General features: G+C 45.2%; 1 protein-coding gene across 1 annotated transcript in view; it reads left to right on the top strand.

Moving 5' to 3' along the window:
• The window catches only part of shc3 (SHC (Src homology 2 domain containing) transforming protein 3), a 271811-nt gene that overhangs the window by 237077 nt on the left and 17050 nt on the right, over positions 1–17684 (top strand). Inside the window, exon 11 of the mRNA XM_078568592.1 lies at positions 14658–14953. Within this exon, the coding sequence (XP_078424718.1) occupies positions 14658–14953 (296 nt within the window). The remainder of the gene's footprint in view (positions 1–14657; positions 14954–17684) is intronic.

Here is a 17684-nt window from a genome sequence, read left to right as displayed (position 1 = left end):
TCTGAGATTATGCCGTCTGGCCCTAGACTCTCCCACAAGGGAAAACAACCTCTCAGCATCTGCCCTGTCAAGTTCCCAAAGAATCTCATATGTTTCAATACGACTGCCTCTCATTTTCTATACTCTAATGAGTACAGGTCCAACCTACTCAACCTCTCCTCAAGAAATTCCCTCCATACACAGGATCAACCTAGTGAACCTCCTCTGGACTGCCTCCAATGTCAGTACATCTTTCCTTAGATAAGCGGACCAAAACTGTTCATAGTATTCTAGGTGTGGTCTAACTAGTGCCTTGTGTAGTTTTAGCAAGACTCCTCTATTTTTATACTTCATTCCCTTTGAAATAAAGCCAACATTCCATTTGCCTTCCCTATTACCTGATGAACTTCTATGTTAACTTTTTGAGATTCATGCACGAGGACCCCCAAATCCCTCTGTGCTGCAGCTTTCTGCAGTCTTCCTCCATTTAATTAATATTCAGCTCTTCTATTCTTCCTGCCAAAGTGCATAACCTCACATTTTCCCACATTATATTCCATCTACCAAGTTTTTGCCCACTCACTTAACTTGTCTATATCCCTCTGTAGACTCTTTGTGTCAACCTCACCACTTGCCTTCCCTCCTATTTTTGTGTCGCCTGCAAACTTGACGATAGTACATTCATTTTCCTCATCCAAGTCATTAATATATATAGTAAATAATTGTGGTCCCAGCACTGATTTCTTTGGCACTCCATTACTTACAGGCTGCGCCATGCTGAAAATGCCCCCCTTATCCCAACTCTCTGTTTTCTATTAGTTAGCCAGTCCTCTATTCATGCTAATATACTACCCCCAACACCATGGGCTTTTATCTTATTAAGTAACCTTACGTGCAGTACCTTATCGAACGCCTTTTGGAAATTCAAATATATTACATCTAGTGGTTCCCCTTTATCTATCCTGCTTGTTACCACCTCAAAGAATTCTAATAAATTTGTCAGGCATGATTTCCCCTTCATGAAGCCATGCTGACTCTGCTTGATTATATTATGCATTTCTAAATGCTCTATTACATCCTTTATAATAGACTCTTAGCATTTTCCCAATGACGGATGTTAAGCTAACTGGCCTGTAGTTACCTGTTTTTTGTCTTCCTCCTTTTTTGAATAGAGTGCTAATTGGTTAGCAAGTGGCATTGCCATGGAGAATGCACCAATGATGGTGACTGACAGTTAACTGCCAAGTATTGTTTGAAATTTAAACCAGGCAGCTTGACCCTGATTGGTCAAAACATTGTCCTGAGCAATGAGTCAGCAAATGGCTGTCACTTATTTTGCTTAGGTGAAATAGGCGCAATGTATGTATATGTTCTTTCAGTCTGCAAAGAATAGTGCCCTGTGTATTAATATATGTAGCTTCCACAGTACCCTGTGTATTAATATATGTAGCTTCCAGTACACGCAAATGTGCCACACTGCGACCTTGACTGACAATTTTAAATTGGTTGTCAGCGTAATTCTTAGCACATTGAGGATTATTTAGCAAATGTTGTCCAATCGCAAAATCACATCTAATGTTGGACACTGTGTTTTGAGTTTTGCACGCATGGGCTGCTTGGGTACGGTTGTACCCTGCCCATTGTGAACAGCAGTTGGGACATGCTGTTTGATATGATCCGCCAGTCTTTGAGATGTATGGCCTACATACCTAGCATCACACTGGCACTAAAACTCATATACCACGTTACTTATTTGTGTGATAGGCAGAATGTCTTTTTGGCTTGATGGCAGCTCGTGTTACTACTGCATAGTAGCAGCGTGAAACACCTAGCTTCACCTGTTGCTCAAACTTTTGAGATACCTTGCCCTTCCAGCATAATCTGAGGTAGAGTGGGAACTTTTCAGGTCCGAAAGAATCACAGAATGTTATGGCGCAGAAGGAGGCCATTTGGCCCATCGTGTCTGCACCAGCTCTCCGAATGAGCATTATGACTTAGTGCCATTCTCCTGGCTTTTCCCCGTAACCTTGTGAATTGTCTCTATTCAAATAATCATCTAATGCCCTCTTGAATGCTTCTATTGAACCTGCCTCCACCACACTTCCAGACAGTGCATTCGAACCACTCGCTGTGTGAAAAAGTTTTTTCTCACATCATATTTGCTTCGTTTGCAAATCACTTTAAATCTGTGATGGCCTTTGGTCCATTCACGAGTTTGCATGATATACAGCGTGAAATGTCCTGAGCAACAGGTGAAGCTAGCTGTTTCACGCTGCTACTATGCAGTAGCAACGCGAGTGGTATTCGCCACTAACAGAATGCTGTCGTCAAGCCAAAAAGACATTCTGCCTATCACACAAGTAAGTGAGGTGGTATATGAATTTTGGTGCCAGTGTGATGCTAGGTATGTAGGCCATATGACCCAAAGACTGGTGGATCATATGAAACAGCATGTCCCAGCCACTGTTCGCAATGGGCATGGTACAGACCGCACCCAACCAGCCTGTGCTTGCAAAACTCAAAACACAGTGTCCAACATTAGATGTGATTCCATGATTGGACAACATTTGCTAAATAATCCTCAGCACGCCAAGAATTACGCTAACAACCAATTTAACATTGTCAGTCAGCCTCACAGTGTGGTGCATTTGCGTGTATTGGAAGCTACATATATTAATACACAGGGCCCTGTTCTTTGCAGACAGAAAGAACATGTACACACATTGCGTCGGTTTCAGCTAAATAAAATAAGTGTCAGCCATTCACTGACTCATTCCTCAGGGCAATACTTTGATCAATCAGGGTCAAGCTGCCTGGTTTAAATTTCAAACAATGCTTCGCAGTTAACTGTCAGCCATCATCACTGGTGCATTCTCCATGGCAATACTACTTGCCAACCAAGCAGCAGTCTCTTCACATACAGTATAAATTGTTGTTTTCCCCTTATATTGTGAAGTGTCCTGATGAGTGCAAGATAGAAAGCTTAGACATGCCACTTTTTTCCAGCAATACTCATATTGTGATTTTCAAAGTGCCCTGTTACCACATCCCTAATAATAGATTTTAATATTTTGCATGTTAAGTGGTCTATAGTTGCCAATTTTCACTCTTCATCCTTTCTTAACTAGTGAGATTATGTTTACTACGTTAAATTTGGTCATCAGGCTCAATATCTCCTTATATAGCTCAGTGTTAATTTTTTTTCCATAACTCCTGTAAAGTCATAGAGGTCTACAGCACGGAAAAAGACCCTTCGGTCCATCGAGTCTGAGTACCCAACTATTCTAATCTCATTTTCCAACACTAGGCCCATAGCCTTGTATGCCATGGCATTGCAAGTGCACATCCAAATACATCTTAAATGTTATGAGGGTTTCTGCCTCCACCACCCTTTCAGGCAGTGAGTTCCAGATTCCCACCACCCTCTGGGTGAAAAAATTCTTCCTTACATCCCCTCTAAACCTCCTGCCCCTTACCTTAAATCTATGCCCCCTGGTTATTGATCCCTCCACCAAGGGGAAAAGTTCCTTCCTGTCTACCCTATCTATGCCCCTCATAATTTTATACACCTCAATCATGTCCCCCCTCAATCTCCTCTGCTCCAGGGGAAATAACCCCAGTCTATCCAATCTCTCCTCATAGCTAAAACTCTGCAGCCCAGGCAACATCCTGGTAAATCTCCCCTGCACTCTCTTTAGTGCAATCACATCCTTCCTATAATGCGGATTCCAGAACTGCACGCAATACTCTAGCTGTGACCTAACCAGCGTTTTATACAGTTCCAGCATAACCTCCTTGCTCTTGTATTCTATGCCTCGGCTACTAAAGGCAAGTATCCCATATGCATTCTTAACCACCTTATCTACTGTCCCGCTACCTTAAGGGTCCTGTGGACATGCACACCAAGGTCCCTCTGATCCTCGGTACTTCCCAGGGCCCTACCATTCATCATGTATTCCCATGCCTCATTTGTCCTGCCCAATTGCATCACCTCACACTTATCCGGATTAAACCCCATTTGCCACTGATCAACCCATCTGACCAGCCCTTCTATATCCTCCTCACTATTTACCACCCCACCAATTTTCGTGTCATCCACGAACTTGCTGATGAACCCTCCTACATTCAAGTCTAAATCATTTATATATACGACAAACAGCAAGGGACCCAACACTGAACCCTGTGGAACCCCACTGGACACAGGCATCCAGTCACAAAAATGCCCCTCGACCATCACCCTCTGCTTCCTGCCACTCAGCCAATTCTGGATCCAATTTGCCAAACTGCCTTGGATCCCACGGGCTCTTACCTTCGTTATCAGTCTCCCATGCGGGACCTTATCAAACGCCTTGCTGAAGTCCAAGTAGACTACGTCAAATGCATTGCCCTCATCTACGCACCTGGTCACCTCTTCGAAAAATTCAATCAAATTGGTCAGACATGACATCGCCTTGACAGAACCATGCTGACTGCCCTTGATTAATCCCTGCCTCTCCAAGTGTTGATTAATTCTGTCCTTCAGAATTGCTTCCAATAATTTCCCCACCACTGAGGTTACACTGACTGACCTGTAGTTCCCTGGTTTATCCCTTCCTCCCTTCTTGAATAATGGTACCACATTGGCTGTCCTACAGTCCTCTGGCACCTCTCCTGTGGACAGAGAGGTATTGAAAATTATTGCTAGTGCCCCTGCTATTTCCTATTTTTTTCAAGAAGGAGTTAGATATAGCTCTTGGGGTGAAAGGGATCAAAGGATATGGGGAGAAAGCAGGAGCAGGCTGTTGAGTTGGATGATCAGCCATGATCATAATGAATGGCGGAGCAGGCTCAAAGGGCTGAATGGCATACTTCTGCTCCTATTTTCTATGTTTCCTTCCTTGCCTCACTCAACAGCCTGGGATACATTTCATCTAGGCCTGGAGATTTATCTACTTTTAAGCCTGCCAGACCACTTAGAACCTCCTCCCTTTCTATGCTAATTTCTTTAATTATGTCACAGTCCTTCTGCCTGATTTCCATACCCATGTCATCCCTCTCACTTGTGAACACCACACAAAGCATTCATTTAGAACCCTACCTACGTCTTCCGGCTCCACACACAAATTAGCACTATGGTCCTTAATGGCCCTACTCTTTCCCTGGTTATCCCCTTACCCTTAATGTACTTGTAAAATAACTTTGGATTTTCCTTTATTTTACCTGCGAATGTTTTCTCATGCCCCCTTTTTGCTCTCCTAATTTCCTTTTTAAGTTCCCCCTTACACATTCTATACTCCTCCAGGGCTTCCACTGTTTTGAGCCCTCGGTATCTGCCACAAGCCTCCCTTTTTCTTTTTAACCAACCCTGTATATCCCTCGACATCCAGAGTTCTCTGGTCTTGTTGGTCCCACCCTTTATCTTTAATGGAATGTGTTGGTCCTGTACTCTCCCTATTTTCTTCTTGAATGAGTCCCACTGCTCTGATGCAGATTACCTAAAAGTAGCTGCGCCCAGTCCACTCTGGCCAAATCATATCTGATCTTATTAAAGTCGACCTTCCCCCAATTTCGAACTCTGATTTCTGGCCCATCCTTGTCCTTTTCCATAACAACCTTGAATCTAATGGAGTTATGATCACTATTGATCATAAAGCACCTTGGGACATTTTATTATGATAAAGGTGCTATATAAATGCAAGTTATTATTATCTTGGGCAGCTTTAGTGATGCTTATAGCAAAATCACATCATAGAAGTGAGTTACAGTCTGCTTGACAGGAAGTGGTTACCAGAGTTAATGCAGTTTCATGCATCCAGAGGATAAAGGGATCATGAGAAAATAGGCTCATGGCCTCAGGAATTCAGCCGAGGTAAGGCTAGCCACAGTGCACTACACTATGTAGATGAATAAAGTATACAGCACAGTTAGGATGATGAGACTATAAAATCATAAGAAATAGGAGCAGAAGGAGGCCATTTGGCCCATGGAGCCTGCCCAACCATACAGTAAGAATATGGCTGATCCGATTGTGGCATTAACTCCACTTTCCTGCCTGTCCCCCATAACCCTTCACACCCATGCAGATCAAAAATCTGTCTAACTCAGCCTTGAATGTATTCTATGACCCAGCCTCCACTGCTCTGTGTGAAAGAGAAGTCCAAGGATTAATGACCCTTTAAAAGAAGAAATTCCTAACCACCTGTCTTAAATGGGAGACCCCTTTCTTTTAATCTGTGCCTCCTAGTTCTAGATTCTCCTACAAGAGGAAACATCCTCAGCATCCACCTTGTGAAGCCCCCTCAGAATCCTTTATGTTTCTCTAACCTCATTCTTCAACACTGGTCCTCGTATTTGGATTTATAAGCTCAGCATTGCCAGACCAGTCACATAACCACTGGGCTACTATAGCCTTCAATTAATCACCTTTCATATGGAGCTTTATTAAATATCTTCTGAAACTTTATGTATACCATCAAATAGGATTTGCCAACTTTCATAGATTGTTACTTCCTCAATAAATCAAGCTTAGTCAAATATTGGCCTTCGCAATCTAAAGATGTGTTGCATGTCATTTACCAATGGTTGTTCTTCTCCGGATCATCCACAAACCCTTATAAGTAATTCCATTATTTTACATGAAGTAAAACTAATGCGTGGGCAGTTCCCTGCGTCCTTTATATCACCCTTTTTGAATATGACTACCACCCTGTCCCAACATAATGGTACCTCCTGTGTCCATTGACTCCCTCATAATAATTGTCAGTGCTTCATGAATCTCCTTGGGCGGAATTTTATGGCCCCTCTCTCCAGCAGAATTTTCTGGTCCCGCCGAAGTCAATAGACTTTCGAACGGTTCACCGGATTTTATGACCCCTCCCCTGCAGCGATGGGGATGTAAAATTCCACCTGTTGTGTGTGTTTGAACATAAATACAATTTACCCCTAACCTTGGGGCTTTGTTTGTTTTGACCTCTTTCATCATGGAGAGGACTTCTCTTTGATTTGTATCCAAATCATGAATTTAGCTTTGATGGTCCATTTTTTGAGGAAGATGTTGTTTGTGTCTTCCCTTATAATTTCTTTGAGGAAAAAATCACTCAGAATATTCACAAATTTTGCTTGTCAGTTTTAAACCTTTTTGATGTTCTCACCACTTCTTTCACAATCCTCTTGCTATTTTAGTACTGAAATCATTTTTTGCTGACATGTTTTGTTTCTGTCTCTGTTTTTCTCAGTTTCTCTTTTCCTAGGCCTTTTAATTTGTCCTTGTACAATCTTCGTCTCAGCGCAGTGAGCATTGTCTTATTTCTACCTACAGCATTTTTTCATGCGGGCGATTTTAAAATAACATCTGGATCAGGCATGAAATTGGCAGAGGGGTTGCGTTTTAGCTGACATGAGGCCCAAGCCATTTTGAAGTTGAGGCCTCATTAGCCTGCAGATGGTGAACTGCAGGAGACAGGCAAGTGCTCCATATTGCAGCTCAATGTTTCTGGGAGACTGTAAAATGGCTGACGCTGGAGGTGTAAAGTGGAGGGGAGGCAATTCCTCCAGACGTCGTCCCCCCGCCCTGCCCGGCCAGGTGTGTGACAGTTTCCATACCCTGTATCTTGTTTGGGTCATTTATGAATACCAGGTCAAAATGAGCACTCTCATGGTTTCTATGATGCATGGAGTGCTGAATCAGCTCTGCATTGCATTTATCAACTCTAACTCTAAACCACTTTAATTTCACACATATAAAACAGGTGCCTGGCATAGCAAGTTCTGTAAAAACCCTTTTAATACGTATCCCAAATCCATTTCCTTGGCTGCTGACACTGTTTCAACATCTACAATTGTGCCTTCTGTGGTGGGGACTCACATTTTTGGCTTTTCCCCATTCTAAAGAGGCCATAGTGGAAATAGTTTGATTATCAGTTTTTTAGAGGAGAAAGAGGAAAGCTGTTCAGGCAACAAAGGACAAGCTTGGCCCTTATAAAGGGCCTTTATAATTTGCACTTCCTCTGTTTTCTCCTATTTCCTACATTCCATTTTTAGGGTGAAGCATGTATGGAAAGAACAGAGGCAAACATATAGGGTGGAATCTTCTGCTCTCTCTGGTGGTAAGCTTGGAGGTGGGAAGGGCATTTTATTAGATAGATGGTGGTGTACCTGAACCCCACCAATTTCTCACCTCCGTCAGAATTAAGTTCTGGGCGGGAAGGCCCATGGTCAACCTTCCACCCTGCCACCAATTCCCAGAACGAAAAAACAGTAAAAACTGGGAAATAAGAATACTGGTGTGAACTGGCCTTGTATACTTTAAAATGGAACACCAGTAAAAACTGGGAAATAAAAATACTGGTGTGAACTGGCCTTGTATACTTTAAAATGGATCACCAGTAAAAACTGGGAAATAAAAATACTGGTCCAAACTGTTTTTTCGTTGCCCTTGCTGCTGCTGCCCCCCAACACCCCTCTCCCTACATTACTTACCGGTGGCCTGGGTCCCCCCCGCAATCCTGGGACTCTGCTGCCTATCCTTCCAGCAGCAGCCATGACCTCCCCAGTGGCTCTGCTGAGCACAAGCACTGCCAGCCTCTGATTGGTCAGCAACTCTCAGTAGGTGGAACTTCTGCCTCGAGGGTCTTGATTCCAGGGACAGCTCGCCTATGCCTGCTTGGCTTGTGGTTCAGCGGGCCTTCCTGAAAAGAGGCAGCACAGGTCTCTTACCAGCTTTCTGGCTATCAGGTGAGACCCCCTGACGCTTCAACAAGCATCCGCCCATAATATGATTTTAGATTGCAATTATATTTCCACCAGAATTAATGTGTACATTAACTTTATGAGAGTTTTTCAGAGGAGTTATCCTCTGTCTTTGGAGCACCTCAAGAGTTGTCCTAGAAAAGACTCCAAAACTTAAGGGAATGCAGACTATCCCATTCCCTCTGGCTGAAATTTGAGACAAAGCTTAAATCAGGTGGTCACATGAGAGGACATGGTACACTTTCCTTGCTTCCAGAAATTTGGAGCAAAAATATTTACACGTCTCTGGGATTCTAATGATGCAAATCCCTTGAGTTTTACTCTCCTCACTTAGGATACCTGGATTGAAAGAAATCTGGCGAGTAACTCATTTGCAGCCAGGTGTGAGCATAATTATTCATAAATCTCTAATTAATTCTCATTGTAATAGTTGCTGATACAGCACGGTCTGGGTAAAACACATGGGCCTGAATTTCACCCTCCCCTGAAGGTGGGTTTATAGGTGGAGGTGAGCGTGAAATAGCATGAATGAACTTCCCGCTGGGTTCCCACTGATCCCGACCTCTCAGAAATTTTACACTGGGGCGGGCAAGGCCTCAGCCCGCCCTTGCCTCAATTGTTAGGCAGGCGGTAGGATTTCCCAGGTATGGGGGAAGCCTGAAAATATTCGGGTTTAGGCCTCGGGTGGGGTGCCTCCATCAGAGAGGAGATGATGGTGTAGTGGTATTGTCACTGGACTAGTAATCCAAAGACCCAGGGTAATGGTCATGGCAGAGGGCGGAATTTGAATTTAATAAAAAAATCTGGTGACCATGAAACCATTGTCGATTGTTGTAAAAACCATCTGGTTCACTAATGTCCTTTTGGGAAGGAAATCTGCCGTCCTTGCCTGGTCTAACCTACATGACTCCAGACCCACAGCAATGTAGTTGACCCTTAAATGCCCTCTGAAATGGCCTAGCAAGCCACTCAGTTGTATTAAACCACTACAAAGTCACAAAAAAGGAACAAAACCAGACAGACCACCCGGCATCGACCTAGACACCGAAAGCGACAATGGCATTCTCAGCCCTGTCGACCCTGCAAAGTGCTTCTTACTAACATCAGGGGACTAGTGCCAAAATTAGGAGAGTTGTCTCACAGACTAGTCAAGCAACAGCCTGTTAATCATCCTCACAGAATCATACCTTACAGATAATGTCTCAGACACCACCATCACCGTCCCTGGGCATGTCCTGTCCTACCAGCAGTACAGACCCAGCAGAGGTGGCAGCACAGTATTATAAAGTCAGGAAGGAGTTGCCCCGGGAGTCCTCAACATTAACTCCGAACCCCATGAAGTCTCATGACATCAGGTCAAACATGGGCAAGGAAACCTCCTGCTGATTACCACGTACCGCCCTCCCTCAGCTGATGAATCAGTGTTCCTCCATGTTGAACACCACATGGAGGAAGCACTGAGGGTGGCAAAGACGCAGAATTTACTCTGGGTGGGGCACTTCAATGTCCATCACCAAGAGTGGCTCGGTAGCACCACTACTGACCGAGCTAGCCAAGTCCTAAAGGACATAACTGCTAGACGGGGCCTGTGGCAGGTGGTGAGGGAAAAACATACTTGACCTCATCCTCACCAACCTGCCTGCCGCAGATGCATCTGTCCATGACAGTATCGGTAGGAGTGATCACCGCACAGTCATTGTGGAGACGAAGTCCTGCATTCACGTTGAGGATACCCTCCATCGTGTTGTGTGGCATGGCCACTGTGCTAAATGGGATAGATTCCGAGCAGATCTAGCAAATCAAGGCTGGGCATCCATGAGGCATGGTGGGCCATCAGCAGCAGCAGAATTGCACTCAAACACAATCTGCAATCTCATGGCTCGGCATATCCCCCACTCTCCATTACCATCAAGCCAGGGGATCAACCCTGGTTCAATGAAGCGTGCAGGAGGGCATGCCAGGAGCAGCACCAGGCACATCTAAAAATGAGGTGCCAACCTGGTGAAGCTATAACACAGGACTACTTGTGTGCCAAATAGCATAAGCAGCAAGTGATAGGCAGAGCTAAGCAATCCCACAACCAACGGGTCAGATCTAAATTCTGCAGTCTTGCCACATCCAGTTATGAATGGTAGTGGACAATTAAACAACTCACTGGAGGAGGAGGCTCCACAAATATCCCCATCCTCAATGAGGGGGGAGGCCAGCACCGCAGTGCAAAAGATAAGGCTGAAGCATTTGCTATAATCTTCGGCCAGAAGTACTGAGTGGATGATCTATCTTGGAGTCCTCCTGAGGTCCCCAGCATCACAGATGTCAGTCTTTAGCCAATTCAATTCACGCCACATGATATCAATAAATGGCTGAAGGCACTGGATACTGCAAAGGCTATGGGCCCTGACAATATTCTAGCAATAGTACTGAAGGCTTGTGATCCAGAACTTGCCGCGCCCTTAGCTAAGCTGTGCCAGTACAGCTACGATATTGGCATCTACCCGGCAATGTGGAAAATTGCCCAGGTATGTCTTATACACAAAAAGCAGGACAGATTCAACCCAGTCAGTGACCGCCCCATCAGTCTACTCTCGATCATCAGTGCTATCAAGTGGCACTTGCTTAGCAATAACCTGCTCACTGGCACCCAGTTTGGATTCCAACAGGGCCACTCATCCCCTGTCCTTGTTACAGCCTTGGTTCAAACATGAACAAAAGAGCTGAACTCCCGAGGTGAGGTAAGAGTGACTGCCCTTGACATCAAGGCCGCATTTGACTGGGTGTAGCATCAAGGAGCCCTAGCAAATCTCGAGTCAATGGGAATCAGGGGAAAACTCTCCATTGGTTGGAGTCATACCTAGCATAAAGAAAGATGGTTGTGGTTGTTGGAGGCCTGTCATCTCAGCTCCAGGACATTAAGCAGGAGTTTCCCAGGGTAGTGTCCTAGGCCCAACCATCTTCAGCTGCTTCATCAATGACCTTCCTTTCATCCTAAGGCCAGAAGTGGGGATGTTCGCTGATGATTGCACAATGTTCAGCACCATTCGCGACTCCTCAGATACTGAAGTAGTCCATGTCCAAATGCTGCAAGACCTGAACAATATTCAGGCTTGGGCTGACAAGTGGCAAGTAACATTCCTGCCACACAAGTGCCAGGCAATGGCCATCTCCAAGAGAGAATCTAACCATCGCCCCTGGATGTTCAATGACGTTACCATCACTGAATCCTGGGGGTTACCATTGACCAGAAACTGAACTGGAGTAGACATATAAATACTGTGGTTACAAGGGCAGGTCAGATGCTAGGAATCCTGTGGCAAGTAACTCACCTCCTGACTCTCCAAAGCCTGTTCACCATCTACAAGGCACAAGTCAGGAGAGTGACGGAATACTCCATACTTGCAGTTCCAACAACACTCAAAAAGTTTGACACTATCCAGAACAAAGCAGTCCGCTTGATTAGCACCACATCCACAAACATTCACTCCCTCCATCACCGGAGTACAGTAGCAGCAGTGTGTACCATCTACAAGATGCACTGCAGGAATTCACCAAGGCTCCTTAAACAGCACCTTCCAAACCCTTGACCACTACCACCTGGAAGGACAGGGGCAACAGGTAGATGGGAACACCACCACCTGGAAGTTCTCCTCCAAGTCACCTGACTTGGAAATATATCGCTGTTTCTTCACTGTCACTGAGTCACAAACCTGGAACTCCCTTCCTAACAGCACTGTGGGTGTACCTACACCACACGGACCGCAGCAGTTCAAGAAGGCAACTCACCACCACCTTCTCAAGGGTTAACTAGGAATGGGCAATAAATGCTGGTTCAGCCAGCGAAGCCCACATCCTACGAATGAATTAAAAAAAAAGAACGTGGGGCCCCCTCCCCCCACTTTAGGTCCAGTGGCTGTTGGACCACCTTCCCCCACCCCCCACCTCTCCCCCGAAACCCCAATCCCCCATTATCGACTCACCCCGGCCTCCCCTACCCTTCCCAATCAGAGACCCCCAAAACTTGCCTTTGCCTGCACTCCGGGGACTTAGGCTCGGGGGACTGCATGCAGTCCCACCTCTGTCCACTGCAGCTTCTGGCACTGGAGGCACTAGAGAATTGCCAGCCAACCTGATTGGCCGGCAGTTCTGTAAGGCAGAACTTCCTCCTAAGTGGGGGGCAGCAGTCCTGCCTGCAGCCAATTATCGCTCGGAGTGTGAAATCACCGCGATTCAGACAGTGTCGGCGGGCATGGGTTCCCTGCCAACTCGTCGAATTTTGGAACAGGAAACCCCACCATCTGCAAAATCCTGGCCATGGTTGTTAGAATTCCTCTGGCCACTGTATGTAACAATGTTGTACCTACATTCGTTAAAATTTTGTCTGATGAGTTGAAATACCAACCAGAGGAAAGTTCCATGAATGCAGAACAGCTACAACACTGGCATCTACTTGGCAAAGTGGAAAATTGTCAAGTATGTCAACAATAAAAAGACCAAATCCAATCCAATAAATTGGCACTCCATCAGTCTATTTTCAATCACCAGCCAAGTGATGGCAGGTGTCTTCAATAGTGCTTTCAAGTAATACTTAGCCATCAATAACCTGCTCACAAATGGGTTCTGCCAGGGCCACTTGGCTCCAGACTTCATTGCAGCCTTGGTCCAAACATGGACAAAAGAGCTGAATTCCAGAGCTGAAGTGAAGGTTATTGCCTTTGACATCAAGGCAGCATTTGACCGACTGTGGCATCAAGCAGCCCTGGTAGAATTGAATTAAATGGGAATCAAGATGGTGGTTGGAGTCATACCTAGCACAAAGAAAGATGGTTGTGGTTGTTGCAGGCCAATCATCTCAGTCTCAAGACATCATTGCAGGAGTTTCTCAGGGCAGTGTCCTAGGTCCAACCATCTTCAACTGCTTCATCAATGACCTTCCCTTCAGCATATATCGGAAGTGGAGATGTTCACTGATGACTGCACATTGTTTAGTTCCATTTGCAACTCCTCAGATAATGAGGCACTTAATGCCCAAATGCAACAAGACCTAAACAACCTTTAGTCTTGGACCAATAACGTAGCAAGTAACATTCATGCCACACATGCAATGACCATCTCCTACAAGAGAGATTCTAACCACTTTCCCTCAATATTCAATGGCATTACCATCACTGAAACCCAACTTGTCCCCCCACCCTCCCACCTCCCCCACCCCCTCTCAACATCCTTGGGGTCACTATTGATCAGAATCTTAAATGGACCAGCCACACAAATACTGTGGCTAGAAGAGCAGGTCAGAGGCTGGGAATTGTGTGGTGAGTAAATTCCCAAACCCTGTCCACCCTCTACTAGGCTCATATCAGTAGTGTGAATGGAATGCTCTCCAACTGCCTGGATGAATGAAACTCCCAACAACACATACCTGCAAGTTCCCCTCCAAGTTACATGCTATCCTGACTTGGAAATATATCACCTTTCCTTCATTATCACAGTGTTAAACTCCTGGAATTCCCTCTCTAACAGCACTGTGAGTGTATCTACACCACATGGACTGCAGCAGTTCAGGAAGGCAGCTCATAGCCACCTTCTCAAGGGCAATTGGGAATGGACAATAAATGTTGGCCTTGCCAGTGACACCGACACCCATACCCACGAACAAATAAAAAAAGTTACAATGTTGTTACATGTACCAACCAGATGAACTTTTACATATTGCCTGTGGATTTTTTACTGTATGAGAATCTATATGAAATACCTCTAGAATATATCCTTTATTATACCATGTTTTAGCTCCCAATACAGAAAGGTTGAAACCATTCTATCTTATTGAAGTTACTTTCATAAAGTTCTTTTGTTTGGATTCATTGCTAGACAACGTGGGAGAGCAAAATGAGGAAGAACAGACTGATGGCTCAAAACTAACCTATTTCATACTTGTTTCTTGTTTACACTGTAACCAGAACCCTTTGAAGATGCCTTAAAGCATCAGACAGGTGGGCAATTTTCAAACAAAACTTCGTCTCTTCCATGTGACAGCCCTCATTTATTTAAGACAGCCACAGATACAGTGAAGGAATGTCTCAAGGAGGAACCATGGTATCATGGGGAAATGAGCAGAAAGGATGCAGAGCAGCTCCTGACAACTGATGGTGACTTTCTGGTTAGAAAAAGTACGACCAACCCTGGATCCTATGTATTAACAGGCATGCATAATGGCCAGGCTAAACATCTTCTCCTGGTCGACCCTGAAGGAATTGTAAGTAATCATACTCATGACACATAATGTTAATACTGCTGTTTTTTTAGATTCTGTGATAAATAACTACATCCAGTTATATAGAATGTTCTTCTGGAGGATCTGTATTATAAAACACACAGCAGAGATTTTGAAAGTTATTTGCTCGATGTTAACATAAGTGCAAATTACAACAGCAGACCTATGTTTAATGGTCAAGTGTGCAAAGTGAGTGATGCTGTGATGGTAACAAATATGAGCTCCGGAGTAGGCCTTTTGGTCCTTTGAACCAACTGCCATTCAATAAGGTCATGGCTGATCTTCTAACTCAAATACACCTTCCCTTATTCTCCCTTTATCACTTGATTTGTTGGTATCCAGAAGTCTATCAATCTTTGTCTAGAATATACTCAACAACCAACTTTCTGACATAGAGATCTCCAAGAATTCACAACCCTTTGAGTAAAAATGTTTCGCCCCATCCTAGCCATAACTTACCCCTTATTCTGAGACTGTGACCCCTAGTTCTTGGCTCCCTAGCCAAAAGAAATATCCCCCCAACATCTATCCTTTCAAGTCCCTTAAGTATTTTATATGTTTTATAAGAAAACCTCATATTCTTCTAAACTCTAGGGAATATAGGCCCAGTCTACTGAATCTTCCCTCATAGATTCCAGGAATCAGTTCAGTGAATATTTGTTGCACTGCCTCCTCATTCACATGCTGGAGAGGCATGCTAGGTGCATCGTAGTTAGTGTAGTACCAACATTGCCAGAATTGGAGAAAGGTGTCTCATGCCACAGGCACATACAGGTCAGATACTATGGGGTTGAATTTTACAGACCCTGCCAGTGGGTTTGCAACTGGGAAGGCTGTATAATTCCCTGAGTGGCCTTCCCGCTGACCTCCCACCCACATCTGAAACGTCTGCCTACCCTCACCCCAAGTAGGCCCTTAGGTGGCCAATTATTGGTCCCTTAAGGGCCGCTTCCCATTCAACCGCAATTTTACAGCTGTCAGGAGGAGTTCAGGGATGGAGGGGCAGCCTGGCAGATCACCCTGCTCGGGCCTTGGGCAGGAAAGGGGTGGGGCGGGGCGCCTCCATTACTGGCCCCTTTTCCAGACCTGTTGTCCCCCTCCACCGCCCCCCACCACCCCCCCACCTCAAGGTCTGTTCTCCCCCCACCCCACTGGGTGCACCCTCCCTGCCTGACTTTGCCATCACAACCCCCCACCCCGCCTCTCCCCTCAACGCCCGGGCCTACCCTCCCACCCTCACTATGAGACCCTGCACCATAATGGTTCTTTGGGCTTTGGCACATAGACTGGTGGGACTGCAATGAAAAACACCAACAAAAAACCATTGCATAACATCTATATCCAAATACACATTCAATTAAATAAATATAAATGAACTATTTTTTCCTTAGTGCTTATCTTGCCGCTTGCTTTGTCTGATCTAGTGCTTCTATGCAGTGTTACGACTGTGGCTGCAGCATGGCTGGTGGAAGGCTGTTGGTTTTCAGTGGGGGAAGCTGCAGACGGCCTTTCTGGATATCCTTGAGCAGCTGAGAGCCTTGAGAGTCTGGCTTCAGAATGCACCACCTCAGCAGTCTGGGTTGGCTAGCTGAGGAGCATCAGCAAGAGCTCTGGTGACGTGGCTGTGGTGGGAGCACAATTGCTAATATCCTGAGAGTGAGAAGTAGGTATGTGTTCCATACTGCCACTGCTACTCAACTTTCCCAACACCACCGCACCCCCACCTCTCCCTCATCCACCCTCCACCCCCAACACACCCCGGATGGCACCTCAGCAATTCTCGTAATCTATTAGAGGACAGATTACTGGATAGGACTGCTGATGGGTGAGTGATAGGGGTGTAGTGCATTGAGAAATGAGAGAGGTTAGCGGTGCGCTGGGTATGAGATGTCCTTTGAAGATTCCTTCACTGACCTTGAACACCTGTCTGGATTATTGAGCTGTTACCATGTCCTTGGGACCAAGCTCTGGGAATTCACCTCCCTTGTTACCTGTTCCATTCCTTTCAGTGGGTATTTCTTCAGGACCTTCGGGTGCCCTGCAGAAACATGGCCTTGCTTCTCCTGTCTACCTCCATTACTAAGGCATCCAACATCACATCTCTCTTCCCTTATGCTCCATTTATTCAGCTTTTCTTTGCAGCCAATTGTAGTGTTGACAGTCAGCAGGCAGCTCCCCTTTAAGAAGGGAAGGTTGTTTCAAAGAGCTGCAGGTTAGTTTGAACAGGCGCTAACCATGCACAATGCTGGACCCTTTGTTGTGCATTCTTCCAGTCAGGCAAATAGAGGCAGCATAAATTTTGTGTACTGTCTATCTCAATAGGACCAGGCATGGCAGATCCAAAAACAGAACGAAACTAATTCTTATCCCATCGTTTCCCGAACAATGTTATCAAATACAGTGCCAGCTAATTGGACTTCCACATCTTCTTTCTGCCTTTGAACTTCCTGTTCTTCTTGTTTCAGCCTATGAGGCTGTGATCTTATTATCACACAACCTGGAAACAATCCAGGATGCTCCCTCTGCAACATTTCTGTTGAAAATGCTTCTACAGGCTGCTCAACTACCATAGGCACCACCTGCATCTGGGACCCAGCTATATCATTACCCAAAATAAATTGAACCCCTGAAATGGGCAATTTTTCCATTACTCCAACATCACCTCAGCTGTTTTCCACTTACTCTTTAATGGAATAGGTTTAGCATCTCCATA

The sequence above is a fragment of the Cetorhinus maximus genome, chromosome 2, assembly GCF_964194155.1.
Source record: "Cetorhinus maximus chromosome 2, sCetMax3.hap1.1, whole genome shotgun sequence".
Taxonomy (NCBI): Eukaryota; Metazoa; Chordata; class Chondrichthyes; order Lamniformes; family Cetorhinidae; genus Cetorhinus; species Cetorhinus maximus.
This window is presented reverse-complemented; position numbering and strand designations above follow the sequence as displayed.